Consider the following 12654-nt stretch of genomic DNA (forward strand, 5'->3'; position numbering starts at 1 on the left):
TTGGGCAAAAATGCTTGAAATGACCCAAATAATCATAACCGCGATGTGCCTTTGTTAATTTTTTTGGACCCATACTAATCGACCCGCCCTAGTGTGTATCTATGTACACTCAGCTGTTAACTTTTGTTTCAATGTATTTTATTTACATAATTCTGTGTCCTTTCTAAGTACTCGCATAGTACATATGTATGTATGTATGTATATTTGTGTGTATCTTTACATATGTATCTATTTAAATATTTTGAATGCACACATTTTGCAACAGTTTTTGTGCAAAACAAAACAAAAAAAAAACACTTCCCACACAAATCCAAATAAATGCAAATGCTGTCAGTGTGGCAGCAAGTCAGTTTGTTGAAAATCCAGTGAATAGCATTTTTATTGTTGAAACTGACTAGTTGACTGCCAGTATAGAGAAATAAGGACATTGTGGCTGTAAGTCTGCATAAAACGTGAATATATGGTGTGTGTGTGTGTGTGTGTGTCTGTGCAAATCTACTTAAGTGTGGCAGTGTGTCTCTGTCATTAAAATTTAATTGCAATTCCTTTTTTATAAGCATCAACCAGAACGAGTATACTCGAGTTGATACTCGTTTATGTATAGATACTATTTTGTTTTGTTCACGTTATTTAGAACTTAAGTTTATTTTAATGGTCACTAAAGCATTTATTTTAATTTTTACCTTCACTTTGGTGTAATAAATTTCAATGATTTTATCAAGCTGTTACTTTTGTGCTTTTAAATACGAAAAATAAGACTACTTAATTTACAGGTATTAAGTGAAAAATTTCAATAGTATTTAAGTACTTTAGCGGCTCCGGGAGGAGACAAATGTACGTGAGCTTACAAATAAAGGCCGTGGTATTTATTACTTATGTCTGTTATATTTAGGAAAAACTTGAAATGCATTTATTTTAATATATTTTTCAGCTCAAATTTGACCATTTGACTTGGTAAAACTTACTTCTTTTGACTCCTTTGCAAAAATCTTATCTAGTTTTTACTGCTTCTCAAATTTTTTTCATATTACCACAATCTGGCGAGGTATCGAAATGTGTCGATTGCTTTCGAAATATATGGAGCTAAAAAAATAACCGAGTTAACGAAATTTATAGAGACATCCGAAGTTTATCGAGTTATCGATTTATATCGAAATGTATAAATTTTTGACCTAACGAAATTTGTCGAGCCCTTGGAACGCACAGTTATTGAAATCAGTCGAGCTATCGACTTTTGTTGAGTTATCAGATTCTAGTGTTTTTGAAATTCATTGAAATAAAAGTCTTTGAAGACTTAGAAATATTTATCTCGCTGATAATAGTTATCGATGACTTAAAAAAATTTTCTCACACATAATTATTACCAAAAGGCTTTTATAATTCTTACGAAAATTTGGATGACGTTTTTCATACTCCACCATAAAATAATTATTATTCTGGATCTCTTCTTCATAGGTGTAAACAACTTAGGTTGCGTTTTCGTGCCAAAGTAGGAGATTTTCGGGTAACTAATTTTATACCTTATAAGTTATACGGACTGCTAAGTTAGAAAAACTCTTTCAGGGTCTTGCAGAACAAGAAAAACGGACGAATTTCGGCAGTAACTGCCACTCCTAGTCTGTCTTAAACTCTCACTTTATAAAGCTCTTTAAATCAATTTTATTTTTTATGTATGAGGCAATACGAATTTTTGTAGGGAGTAACGACACAAAAGGCCCAGCTACTAAACGGCCGATTGACATACAGAATGCTAGTTAGTCAAGAAGGCTCTGCTCATTGCCAACCATACTTACACATTTAGCTCGGCTAGTATTAATTCTGTGTGTTGCAGAAGCGAACATTATAGTCGTTACTATAAATAAATATGTATGTATTTATAGTGTAGTGAGCTTAGATTACTTTTTATTATAAGCACTCCTCCTGTTATCGAATTAAGATCAAATTTAATTTGTCGTTTCGAAACATTACTAGTCGAATTTAATTTTCTTGCAGCTTATGTAAAAGCAATAAAGTTCAAACTAAATAGAATAACCATAAAATATGATACCATCCCGATAAAAACTACAAAAAAAAGATAAAAATAAATAAATGCAATTAAACTAAGTACGAGTAATAACTTCCACTTTGACGCGGTAGCTTCAACTGCGTGTACAAATTAAATTAGCGCACAACGCGTTACGGCTGTAAAAATATCTTTATATATATATACAATTTTCTCGTAAATTAATGTTAACTTAAGCGCATTTGCACTTGAACATTGTCGTCCACTTATCTCGTTTTCACAATTCTTTTCACTCTTTGCAGTGCTGCGTTGCCTCCTGATAACGACCCTGACGGCGACGATTGCCTCCGTGACGGCAGCACCGTCTGTGCCACAAAATTCCATGCCATTGCTGTCACAACAAATGCTGCAGAAGCACTTTCACAACAACAACAACATCAACACCTTTCACAACAGTAGTAGTGGCAGCAGCAGCAGCGACATTAGTACTTTTACTTCTGCTTCGGCGCATAATTACAATCATCGCCACTCGCAACAGCTGTCGACGGCTACATTCACGCCCCTCACACCAGCCCCCCCAACAACGCCTGTACGAATGATGGACATTGTGGTATTGAATGGCAGCACGAGTAGCAGCGGTAATGATGGCATCCTTGACGGTGCCAACACAAACACCTTGAAAAGTCTTTCATCTATACGGGTGGCAGCTATGGCGGGTGTGCCAATGGGCGATGTGAATCAGCTGCCAATCTTTGACTTTGGATTGCCGCGTAATATAACGGCACGTACCGGTCAAGCGGAAGCCGCAATTAAATGTCGCGTGGAGCGATTGGATGATAAATCGGTGAGTGAATGATATTTAAGTGGGGTGGGTGGTGGACATTGTGGGGGTACGAGTGTTTAATAGGTGTGAACAATTTTACGTGGAAGTTTGAAAAGAAGACAAGCAAAAATCGGTGGTATGTGTAAGGAAGGAAGCATAAGAAGATGAAAGTGAAGCGTAAAAAAATGTAAAGGTACAAAAAAAGTTATGTGGCAATATCGGCTAATTAAAAATACTAGTGTTCGCCCAGCGGTTGAAATTCAACCGATAAAATTAAGGATAGTTTATGTAAGTTGAATGAGCTAAAATAACATTAGTTAGAATGGGTTAAGTGGAGGGGAGTTTAGCTTAGTACTTGGCATAACATAACATAANCTATGCTGCTGAGGAAACATTAGCAATGAATCATTCAAAAGCATGCTTATTTTCATGACCGGATGTTTAGCAAACTTTAAACTAGTCACATTTCGTTTCAGTACAAGCGCTCTTTCGTAAGATGCAATCAGTCGGCATTTCAGTCAGTGCGCCCTGCTCCGGTTTTCACATAAAACTCGGGCAAACGTTTACGCAGCATAATTTTTGTAGAGCACAGTCAACTCAAATACCTTTTTATACATACTTAGGCATGCTCGGGGCCCGGCATACTTCGCGACAGAACTATCGTGGCGGAGTAGGGTAGCGCATTAAGAACCGCACCTGCAGTTGAGAATTTTCATAGCTCGAATTGATATTAGGCTTACGGAAACCGGGTGGTTAACTGCCTCAAAAGCTGGACCCCCTGCAGTGCTGGAGACCCTGAATGGACGGACCATATACTGCTCCTCCGAAATGTTTCGCAGTAGTTTTTTTCGCCACATTACCTCAAGAGAGTACTGAGTTCGGGTCAGTAGTAGGAGAAGGGAGCTTTATCGTGGATTCATCCAAACTTAGAGGCAGGATTGGTGGCGATCTCTTTTGCCAGGACTCTCCATCAAAACTGTCTTTATGCTTCTGGACTTCTGCAGTGTCTTTCAGGAGGAAATGTCGGACTTCTCTATCAATGGCTTCGGAGTACTTCCTAATCAGGCTCATTTTGTCGCCCGACCACATTGTGACATTGTGGTAAATCGCGTGGCTGATGATCAGGATGATGACAAGCAAAGGCACCTTTGAATCGTCATATTGCGGTGTGGAGCAGCTGGAGACGCTTCTGTCCTCCTGCGGTTCACTCTTGAACGGTTGGGCCTCATGTAAGCTCAGCAAGCGTTGGGCTAATACTAGGACATTTGCAATTGCCAGATGGCTCTGGTCTGGGATGGACTAGTGGCTGTCAGTGGAGTTTTTTATGCATACAGCTGCCAAGAGGATGGTGAGATGGAACCATCACTTCAAACTGACCAGCCTTGCCTGAATAATAATGGTAACCATGAAGAGCTCTCGAGGACTCGGCCCTTGTCTGGGGCGACCACTATAACCTAACCTAACCTTCAAGTATCCCTTCTCCGTCTACATATTCCGATAATAGGTTTAATAATGGCAGATGACTGTTTAAAATTGTAAAGTAACTACTGGTAACTAGGGTACTCACAATGAGCGATAAGTCTCTGAGTGGAAGTGCATTGCCCTTCTAAACTTATTCGCCCACATTTTAAATAGAGAGCTTTTCTGAGCTGGGGTATTGGGCCGCCGCACAATGGGCCAGGACCGGAAAAAATTATTCTTGTGATGGTTTGCCTTCACCCACTTCGCTTTTTAAAACGTTGGCAACCCTCATGCCTACAATTAAGAAATGGGGCCATTGAAAATTTTTTATATTGATACTCATATTGTAATAGCTTATTAGACATCATATAACTTTTGAATAATTTAATTAAATTTGACTTTTCAAAGAGGTGGAAACACTTTTCAAAAAATACTTTTAAACTACAAGCGTCGTAAAACTTTTTCGTCTGACACCCATATTGTGATACATATTTCAATTACCTTATTTCTTTAATTCAAGTTGAATTTAATTTTTAAACAGTTGGCAAACCTCTTAAATGTCATTTAGAAATAACGTTTTTTTGAAACCATTTCGATTGATAGCCATATTGTAAAAGTTCATTTGAATTGAATTTAATATTTTATCAGCTGGCAACTCTCTTCAAACACTTATAAGATATTTTAAATGTTCAAACAAAGTATTCATTAAAACTTGTTTGTTTTAATATTTCATATAACTTGTGAATAATTTAATTAAAATCCACTTTTCAAATAGGTGGCAACACTCTTCACAATAATTTCAAACTACAATCTTCCTCAACCCCTTTTGTCTGGCACTCACTAAAATGGCAATGCGCTTAGCAAATACAAGTACATAAATATGTGAATTGTCAATAGCTAATGTTGTTAAATGAAAGAATTAAATCTGACCCTTTCGGCGTGTTGGAAAATATTTGTACGATAAATTCAGCTTAAATTTCAAAACAAAAGAATTTTAATTTCGAGACTAAGAAAAAGGTTTAACATAGCTCGAATAATAGCACTCTTATGTACTTACATATATTTAAGTATGTACTTTTCTACAACTCACGCCGTTATCAAAACTAAGTGGCAGCAATTTTCTTTCACCATCCGCTGTTTGTTTGTTTAGGACGCCCACAAAATAAAATGCCGCAAAAAAAAGGGTAACCGCTCCACTTGCGCTTAACTGGCCATTTGTGGTTTTTCAATTTTACTATCTCTGCCATCTCAAAAAAAAATAAAAATAAAACTAAAAACAAAAAACGAACAAGGGCATAAAAAATTAAAAAAAAAAATCCGAACGACACTTAACTGCAGTATGACCTACCTACCTACCTAGCAAGCTATCTGCTACACTTCAGCGGCCGTGGGCAAGTGGGCGCAAAGTGTTCGTATTTACGAATGACTGCCTGCTTGGTTGGTGTTGTGCATTTTAATGCCACATCAATGGTGGTGGTAGTTTTATTTAATTTCCTCTTAACCTTCGCAATCATTTCTCACTTTGATCGAGGCTCATTAATCAATTTCCGTTTGCCACTTCCGTTACGTTGTGGTTGCCACTTTGCTCGTTTAATTTTTTCCTTATTACCTTATACATACAAATTTATGTACATATATTTGCTTCTGCTTTTCAGCATAAAATATTTCTTTTCACGCTCCACATTTTTCTTCTGAACCGAAAATTCGTACTTTTACACTCAACATTTCATCGCATTACCTCTTTTGTCAATTTTTAACACTTTTTTCACCAAAAAAAAAAAAAACAAACAAACTTTTCTTTTTTCTTTCTTGGTGCCGTTCTTCATCCCTACCTTCGTGCCTGCTGGCATTGCCCATTTGGCCACTTTCGTTGGAATGCTGCTTTTGGGATCTTATTGCCTGCTTGCCCACCAATTGTCTGCGCCCTCTGATGTGATGGCCATCAACAGGTCTCGTGGATACGTAAACGTGATTTGCATATACTGACTGTGGCCACGGCGACGTATACGTCGGATAAACGTTTTCAGGTGAGCAACAACACACACACGCACACACACGCACACAATTTTGAAACTCCTTATCAAGTGCTTTTTGAACTCTGCAGGTAGTAAATTAATAATCGTACATTTGTATATACATATGTACATACATATGTACGTATGCATGTGTGGATATATTTCTGATCATTCGAATACATATATGTATTTACATATGTACATATGTGTGTATTTATTTAGTGAAAGTGTAAATAGTGAAGCATAAAAATTGGGAAATGAAAAATAAACATCAAAGGAAATGGCCTGCGGTTGCAGGTTCTTATTTAAGGAGATATGAATGTAAGTGCGTATGTATGTGCATTAGGGTGGTAAAAAAAAAATGAAAATGTTAAGCTCTCACCCCTACGATTTTTCTAAATGGAAAAAAGAAACAACCATTCTTTTTTTAATATTTGGAACCACCTCAAAGCCCATGAAGTTTTCCATGGCGACAAAACAACTTTTCGTAGAAATGGTAGAAATGGTATTGTAAATCAATATTTTTCGATCGGAAAGCTCTGTTTTTATTCTGGACACTTAGAATGATAATAATAGATTGTTGATTTTACTATTTTTAATACCAACGATATTTAGTGAGTCACCCCATTGCATTTTTGGTATTTTTTTGGGACTTGTAAAAATTAGTTTATATCAAAAAATGGTTAAATAAACAATTGGATATTGTTACTGGCAGTCGCATGAAGAGAAACAGAGTTTTCCGATCGAAAAATATTGAGTTTCAAGAATTCTATACGTTTTCTACGAATAAATGTTTTCCCATATAAAATAAGTGAAAACTTCACAGAAAACAGAGTACCCGTATTTTTTGTATTCTGTAAGAGCTAAACGTTTTAAACTTACCTCTCCCGGCCCTCCCCATGTTGTTTTGGCCCATCCTAATTGTTATACATACATACATTAGAATGCCTCACCAAAAAAAGTTGCGGTATTTCCACTGGAATTATAAAATTTATTATATTCTTAGACTGCCGCAAAAGTATTAAGATTGACGTGAGCTAGGCTCACGGAAAGTACCTCCAAAAATCTGATTATTTTGATTTCGGTTGTAAACTTTTTAAATATTTTATGCTGAACTTTTCAACTTAAGCCCTTCTATCTTTTGGGGATTTTTTCGAAATATTTTACTTTTTTTTATTTTTTTTATTTTACTTATCTTATTTATAATAGAGTATCAATTTTTATTTTATGGGGAGTGATGCACCCTAATGTACATACATACACAACTACGAATGGTAATCAAATGAAATGCGCACTATGCTTACCAGCTTTAAGTGAAATACGCTTTGCAAATTTTCCATTCTGATGGCTGAAGAATTTTTTATTCACTCACGAATATACCAAACGTCGCCTCATCGGATGTTTTCATTGTCGATGCCTCCGCGTCATACGCGTATACATACCAGCACCGGCCATCTAAGTGACTTATGGTGTGTATTTTTGTACGACGAGAGAGGCCGACACTGTCCAAAGAAGCACTCAAGGCGAATTTATGCAAGGTGGCAAGAATACAACAACACCAACCACATGTTGTGGCGTATTAATATTTATTTCAATAGTTTTATTATAGAAGTTGAGTGATCCCTTTTCTTCAGGAGCCCCTCCTAACCGAAATTCTCTGTCGGGAATGGAGATTCTATGCCTCTTTGTGAAGTTATGACTTGATGCACTGTAATCCGTCTCGTATATCTAAGTTCTTTAAGATTGGGGTGTGTCCATCGTGAGTGTCTCTCCAGCCTGGTAGCTGGAAAGATGATAGGCTAATAGGTATAAAATCTTTGGCGTTCATGTGGCATGTTTTTTCTGACTTGGGCTTGTAACAGGACAGGAGATACTTCGTTTTGTTGCCCAGGCCCAGGCGCTTTGCTGCTCTCCTTAAATTCACGAAGGCAGCAGAGAGAAAGCACAAATGTACGCTCTTTTAATAAAATTTAAGTGAGCGGTTTTAGTCTATGCCTCTTAATATCTTCTCCAACATCAGGTCGCCGTGATTGTTCTTGCAGGAGTTCGCTCTGGTCTTGAAACCTTCCATAAGTCCCCGAACTGACTGGTAAAATTTTCTGGCCTTTTTTCTTGTCGCAGAATGACGGCTCCCGTTGCAGAAGTCCACGCATGTGTTAAAATTTTTTGACCGTCATTCATCAGAGAGTGGCCAACACCTATTATTTTCCTTTTCGTTCACATAGCTCACTTCTTTCGGTGTTTACACCAAGTATCTTCTTGCTTGCAACCTTTTCGAAGCGAGCTAATTGTGAGAAATTAAAACCTAAACTAAAAATTAAATTAAAAAGTACTCCAGCCGTTCATCGTAGTGCACAGATTTGAAATTAAACGCTCCGTTGAAGAAATGTTATAATAATCCCAAGCCATGAATGGATCTTCTCCATACAGTGATTTTTCATTACGTAATTTTCTGAAATTATAAACCTTATGCTCTTAACTCCGAAGCTTATGTTACTTAGTTTTCAAGCTAGCACCAAGTTACAGCCACGATTATTTCATCATTCTTATGACACGAGTATTTACTTTTCCTCTCAGCAAGTAAAACATGCGGGTAAACAACACCTGAGGGAGGCTATTCTTACACATGCACTGGATTACATTTACAAGTACCGTATGTATTTACTTATGGGAATTGCAGCATAAATATGCACATACATACATAAGGTATACACATACATATGTCCATATACTTCCCACACAAATGTGATAGAAAGTGTACTTTTCCATTTCTATTATTACACCAACCGACCAAATTCAGCTATCGTACTAAGTATATATGTACTTAATGCTTTCACTGAAATTAAATTAATTGAATTGCTGCAATGGCGAGTATGCATAAATGTGTACATATGTACATATGTTTGTATGCATGTTTAACTATCTACAAACATACGTATGGGTCAATCGATATCAATCGACGAACTTCTGCCAAAGGAAAAGCTAATTTTTTTTTATTTTTTTAACTCCAAATTAAATATAAATTTAAATTAAATAAAAAATGTTTTACACAACTTTAATTTTTCAAAGTTCAAAAAAGCGTATTTTAAAAAACAAAATGTACTCAAATAAAAAAGAATGCAAAAAGTTTGATTAAGTGTTTGTTTTTACGATTTTTTTAATTTCAAAATTCTAAAACTTTTTTATCTTTCGAATTTTTTTTTTTAATATAGGTACTTTACTCTGTACTCTATAGCCACAAATATCACCTCTGAAACCTTGACCAGAACCATTTTTGTAATTACATATAAAAGGTTTTGAGATATTCAAAACATCTTTCGAAAAAAAACATTATTTTCTATTCATTTTTTTCAGTTTCAAAAACCTGTTATTTTTTATTGTTAAGCACGAACTTTATGTCAAATTTTATGTAATACTTTCGCCTGATTTAAAAAAAAAAACCTGAAATTTTTAAGGTAATTTTTAAGATAAGAATTTTTAAACTTAAAAAAAATATTGCAAACGCTAAATCAAAAATAAATTTAAATTAAATAAAAATATTTTAAATGCAATCCGGGAAATCGTGANTTCGCCTGATTTAAAAAAAAAAACCTGAAATTTTTAAGGTAATTTTTAAGATAAGAATTTTTAAACTTAAAAAAAATATTGCAAACGCTAAATCAAAAATAAATTTAAATTAAATAAAAATATTTTAAATGCAATCCGGGAAATCGTGAAATTTTTAACTTTTAAAATTCTGTAATCGTTTTATTTTTAAGCACAAACTTATATAAATTTGTGGCTGAATTTTATGTAATACTCTCGACGGATTTAAAAACTCCTGAAATTTGTAGGTATTTTTTTTAAGATATGAATTTTTAGACTTTGAAAAAAAAAATATTGCAAACTATGAATCAGAAATAAATTTAAATGAAATTAATTATTATTTAAAGTTAGCAAACAAAATTTTTCAAAATTCGCAAAATCATATATTAAAAACACTTATAACATTTCAGAATCTTTTAGGATGAGGTGGAGATCTTGTATAAAAAAAAAATAGTCAAAAATTTTGTTAGGTATTTGTTTGTACGATTTTTTAATTTAAAAATTCGAAGACATTTTTATTTATCGATTTTTTTTAATATATTTTTGCTGTAGCCCCAAATGTTATCTCTAAAACGAGACTAGGACCATTATTTTAACTATAATAGGTTTTGAGATATTCAAATATGAAATCCGAAACTCCGGGAAATTGTAAGATTTTGAACTTTCGAATAAATGTTTTTTTTTTTATTTTTTTACATATTTTCAATTTCAAACTTCTGTGAATTTTTTTACGTTTAAGCAAAAACTTACATAAATTTGTGACTCAATTTTGTGTAATGCTCTCGATTGATTTTAAAAAACCCTGAAATTTTTAAATTGTTTTTTTTATGATATGAATTTTTAAACTTTGAAAAAAAAATGTATTTAGAGTTATTTAGCAAGAAAAAAATTTCAAAATTCTAAAAATCATATCTTAAAAACGCCTTGAAAATTTCACAATCTTTTAAGGTCAGTTGGAGGTGTTGTATAAAAAAAAATTTGCCAAAAATTTTATTAGGTGTTCGATTTTACGTTTTTCTGAAATTCACAATTCTAAAAAGAATTTATTTTTCATCATGACTTCAATTATTACCAGAAATCGTACACTTTTCGCTTATGTGTATTATACTACGAAAAAATTTTTGGGTGCATTTGTTTGCAGGGAATCTCTGCGTATTTTTTTCTATAGGTCCAAGTACCACTTCTAAAGAATTTTTTAAGATATTCAAAAAACAAACTAGCAAAATCCGGGAAATTGCGAAGTTTCTTTATTATTTGTTATTAGATTTTTTTAATTTCGAAATTCTGTACACTTTTTTATTTTTGTATTTTTTACATATTTTTTCTTTATAAATATTACCATTTTTGATAACTACAATAGTTTTTTAGCACCTCAAAATAAACTTTCAAATTCCCAGAAATTGTGAAGTTTAGAATTTTGCAGTAACTTTCAAAAAAATTTGTTTTTTTTTTTCATTCGGCAGATCCTTGCTACACGCTAAAAGTTCTGACCGTAATTAAACCAAATCAAGAAATGACCGATTCCGACCATTAGTCGATTTGACATGGATTGACCCATTTGCTTAAGATATTGGTGTGTATTTAAATGCATTGTGGGCGAAGGCTGCTCTTTCAAGGAATAACCACTTATTCAAACTCATTTACATACTTACTTAAATAAGCAAGGATTATTATACTTTGTGTGTGTATATATGTATGTCGGTATGTAGGTAGCTATGTATGAGGATATAAAATTGTGTTTGACTACCTTATTAAGCAATGTTTAACTAGAATGTACATTTTTATGTAGTACCGTAAAGACCGTAATTTGCAGACGGTTTCATATTACCGATATATTGTTATATACTACATATACATATGTCTGTATGTATGTAAACACGGGTATCTGTATGTCATTTGAAAGTATGTCAACACTTTTATAGTTGTTCCCCTATTCTATATACTGCATATGTATGTATGTCACTTCACTTAGCAATCACTTAGTTGTAACTGCGCATACGAGTGAATTCAACTTTGATGCACTGCGTGGGGATTCAGATGTTATTATTATTATTTTTTTCCTTTTTTTTCAATTTAATACAGTTTGCAGTTGCGTCCTGCAGGTGTTGGACAACTCAATGCACATAAGTGAAATACGTAACTGTTTCCCGCACAACGTATATGTATGTATGTACATAAGTATGTATTTTTATGTGCTTCAACAGATAGAGGATACATTAGGATGTCTCACGTTCCAAAGAAGAAAATGATTAGTTTACTTGGACTGTTTTTAAAAGTATCCTTGAAACATTGCGTTTTTTTTACTGGAATGCATAACAATGCTAATTTAAGATAACGCACTTTACACTAATTTTTTTTTAGAAAGTAACTCATTAACACATCAAAAGCGTCAAAAAGTGAAACGATTTCAGAGGCAAAAAGCCAAGAGTTGCTTGTTGAGAAAGTGTGTATAACCAGCAACAGTTTGCCGTCTATTATCATGCTATGTACAGACTGATTCGGGAATACGAGATTTCACTAATATTGCAGACACCCCAAGTGATGATTTGAATTTCTTGCAGGGATAATCGCTATATAACTTTTATTAAACAAATACATTTTTTATGATTATTTACTGAATTTTATTTTTTGCATTGAAAATTAAAGTAATTTTTGGAGTTTTATGTTTTATTTAATAAATTTAAAAAAAAAACAGTTTTTAAGTTTTAGTTTTTGCTTAGAAAAGCAGCTTATGTTGTTCTCCTTAAGAACCGTAGCGAGCTAAATTT

At 33.9% G+C, this 12654-nt stretch overlaps 1 protein-coding gene across 1 annotated transcript in view; it reads left to right on the forward strand.

Moving 5' to 3' along the window:
* The window catches only part of LOC108372222 (uncharacterized), a gene marked incomplete at its 3' end in the record, with an annotated part of 13184 nt that extends 6794 nt beyond the window's left edge, over positions 1-6390 (forward strand). Inside the window, exons 2-3 of the mRNA XM_017627867.1 lie at positions 2305-2846; positions 6236-6390. Coding sequence (XP_017483356.1) covers positions 2305-2846; positions 6236-6390 — 697 coding nt within the window. The remainder of the gene's footprint in view (positions 1-2304; positions 2847-6235) is intronic.
* Between the last annotated feature and the right edge of the window lie 6264 nt (positions 6391-12654).

This window comes from Rhagoletis zephyria, unplaced genomic scaffold (assembly GCF_001687245.7).
Source record: "Rhagoletis zephyria isolate East Lansing unplaced genomic scaffold, Rhagoletis_zephyria_1.1 Rzeph_scaffold_05555, whole genome shotgun sequence".
NCBI lineage: Eukaryota > Metazoa > Arthropoda > Insecta > Diptera > Tephritidae > Rhagoletis > Rhagoletis zephyria.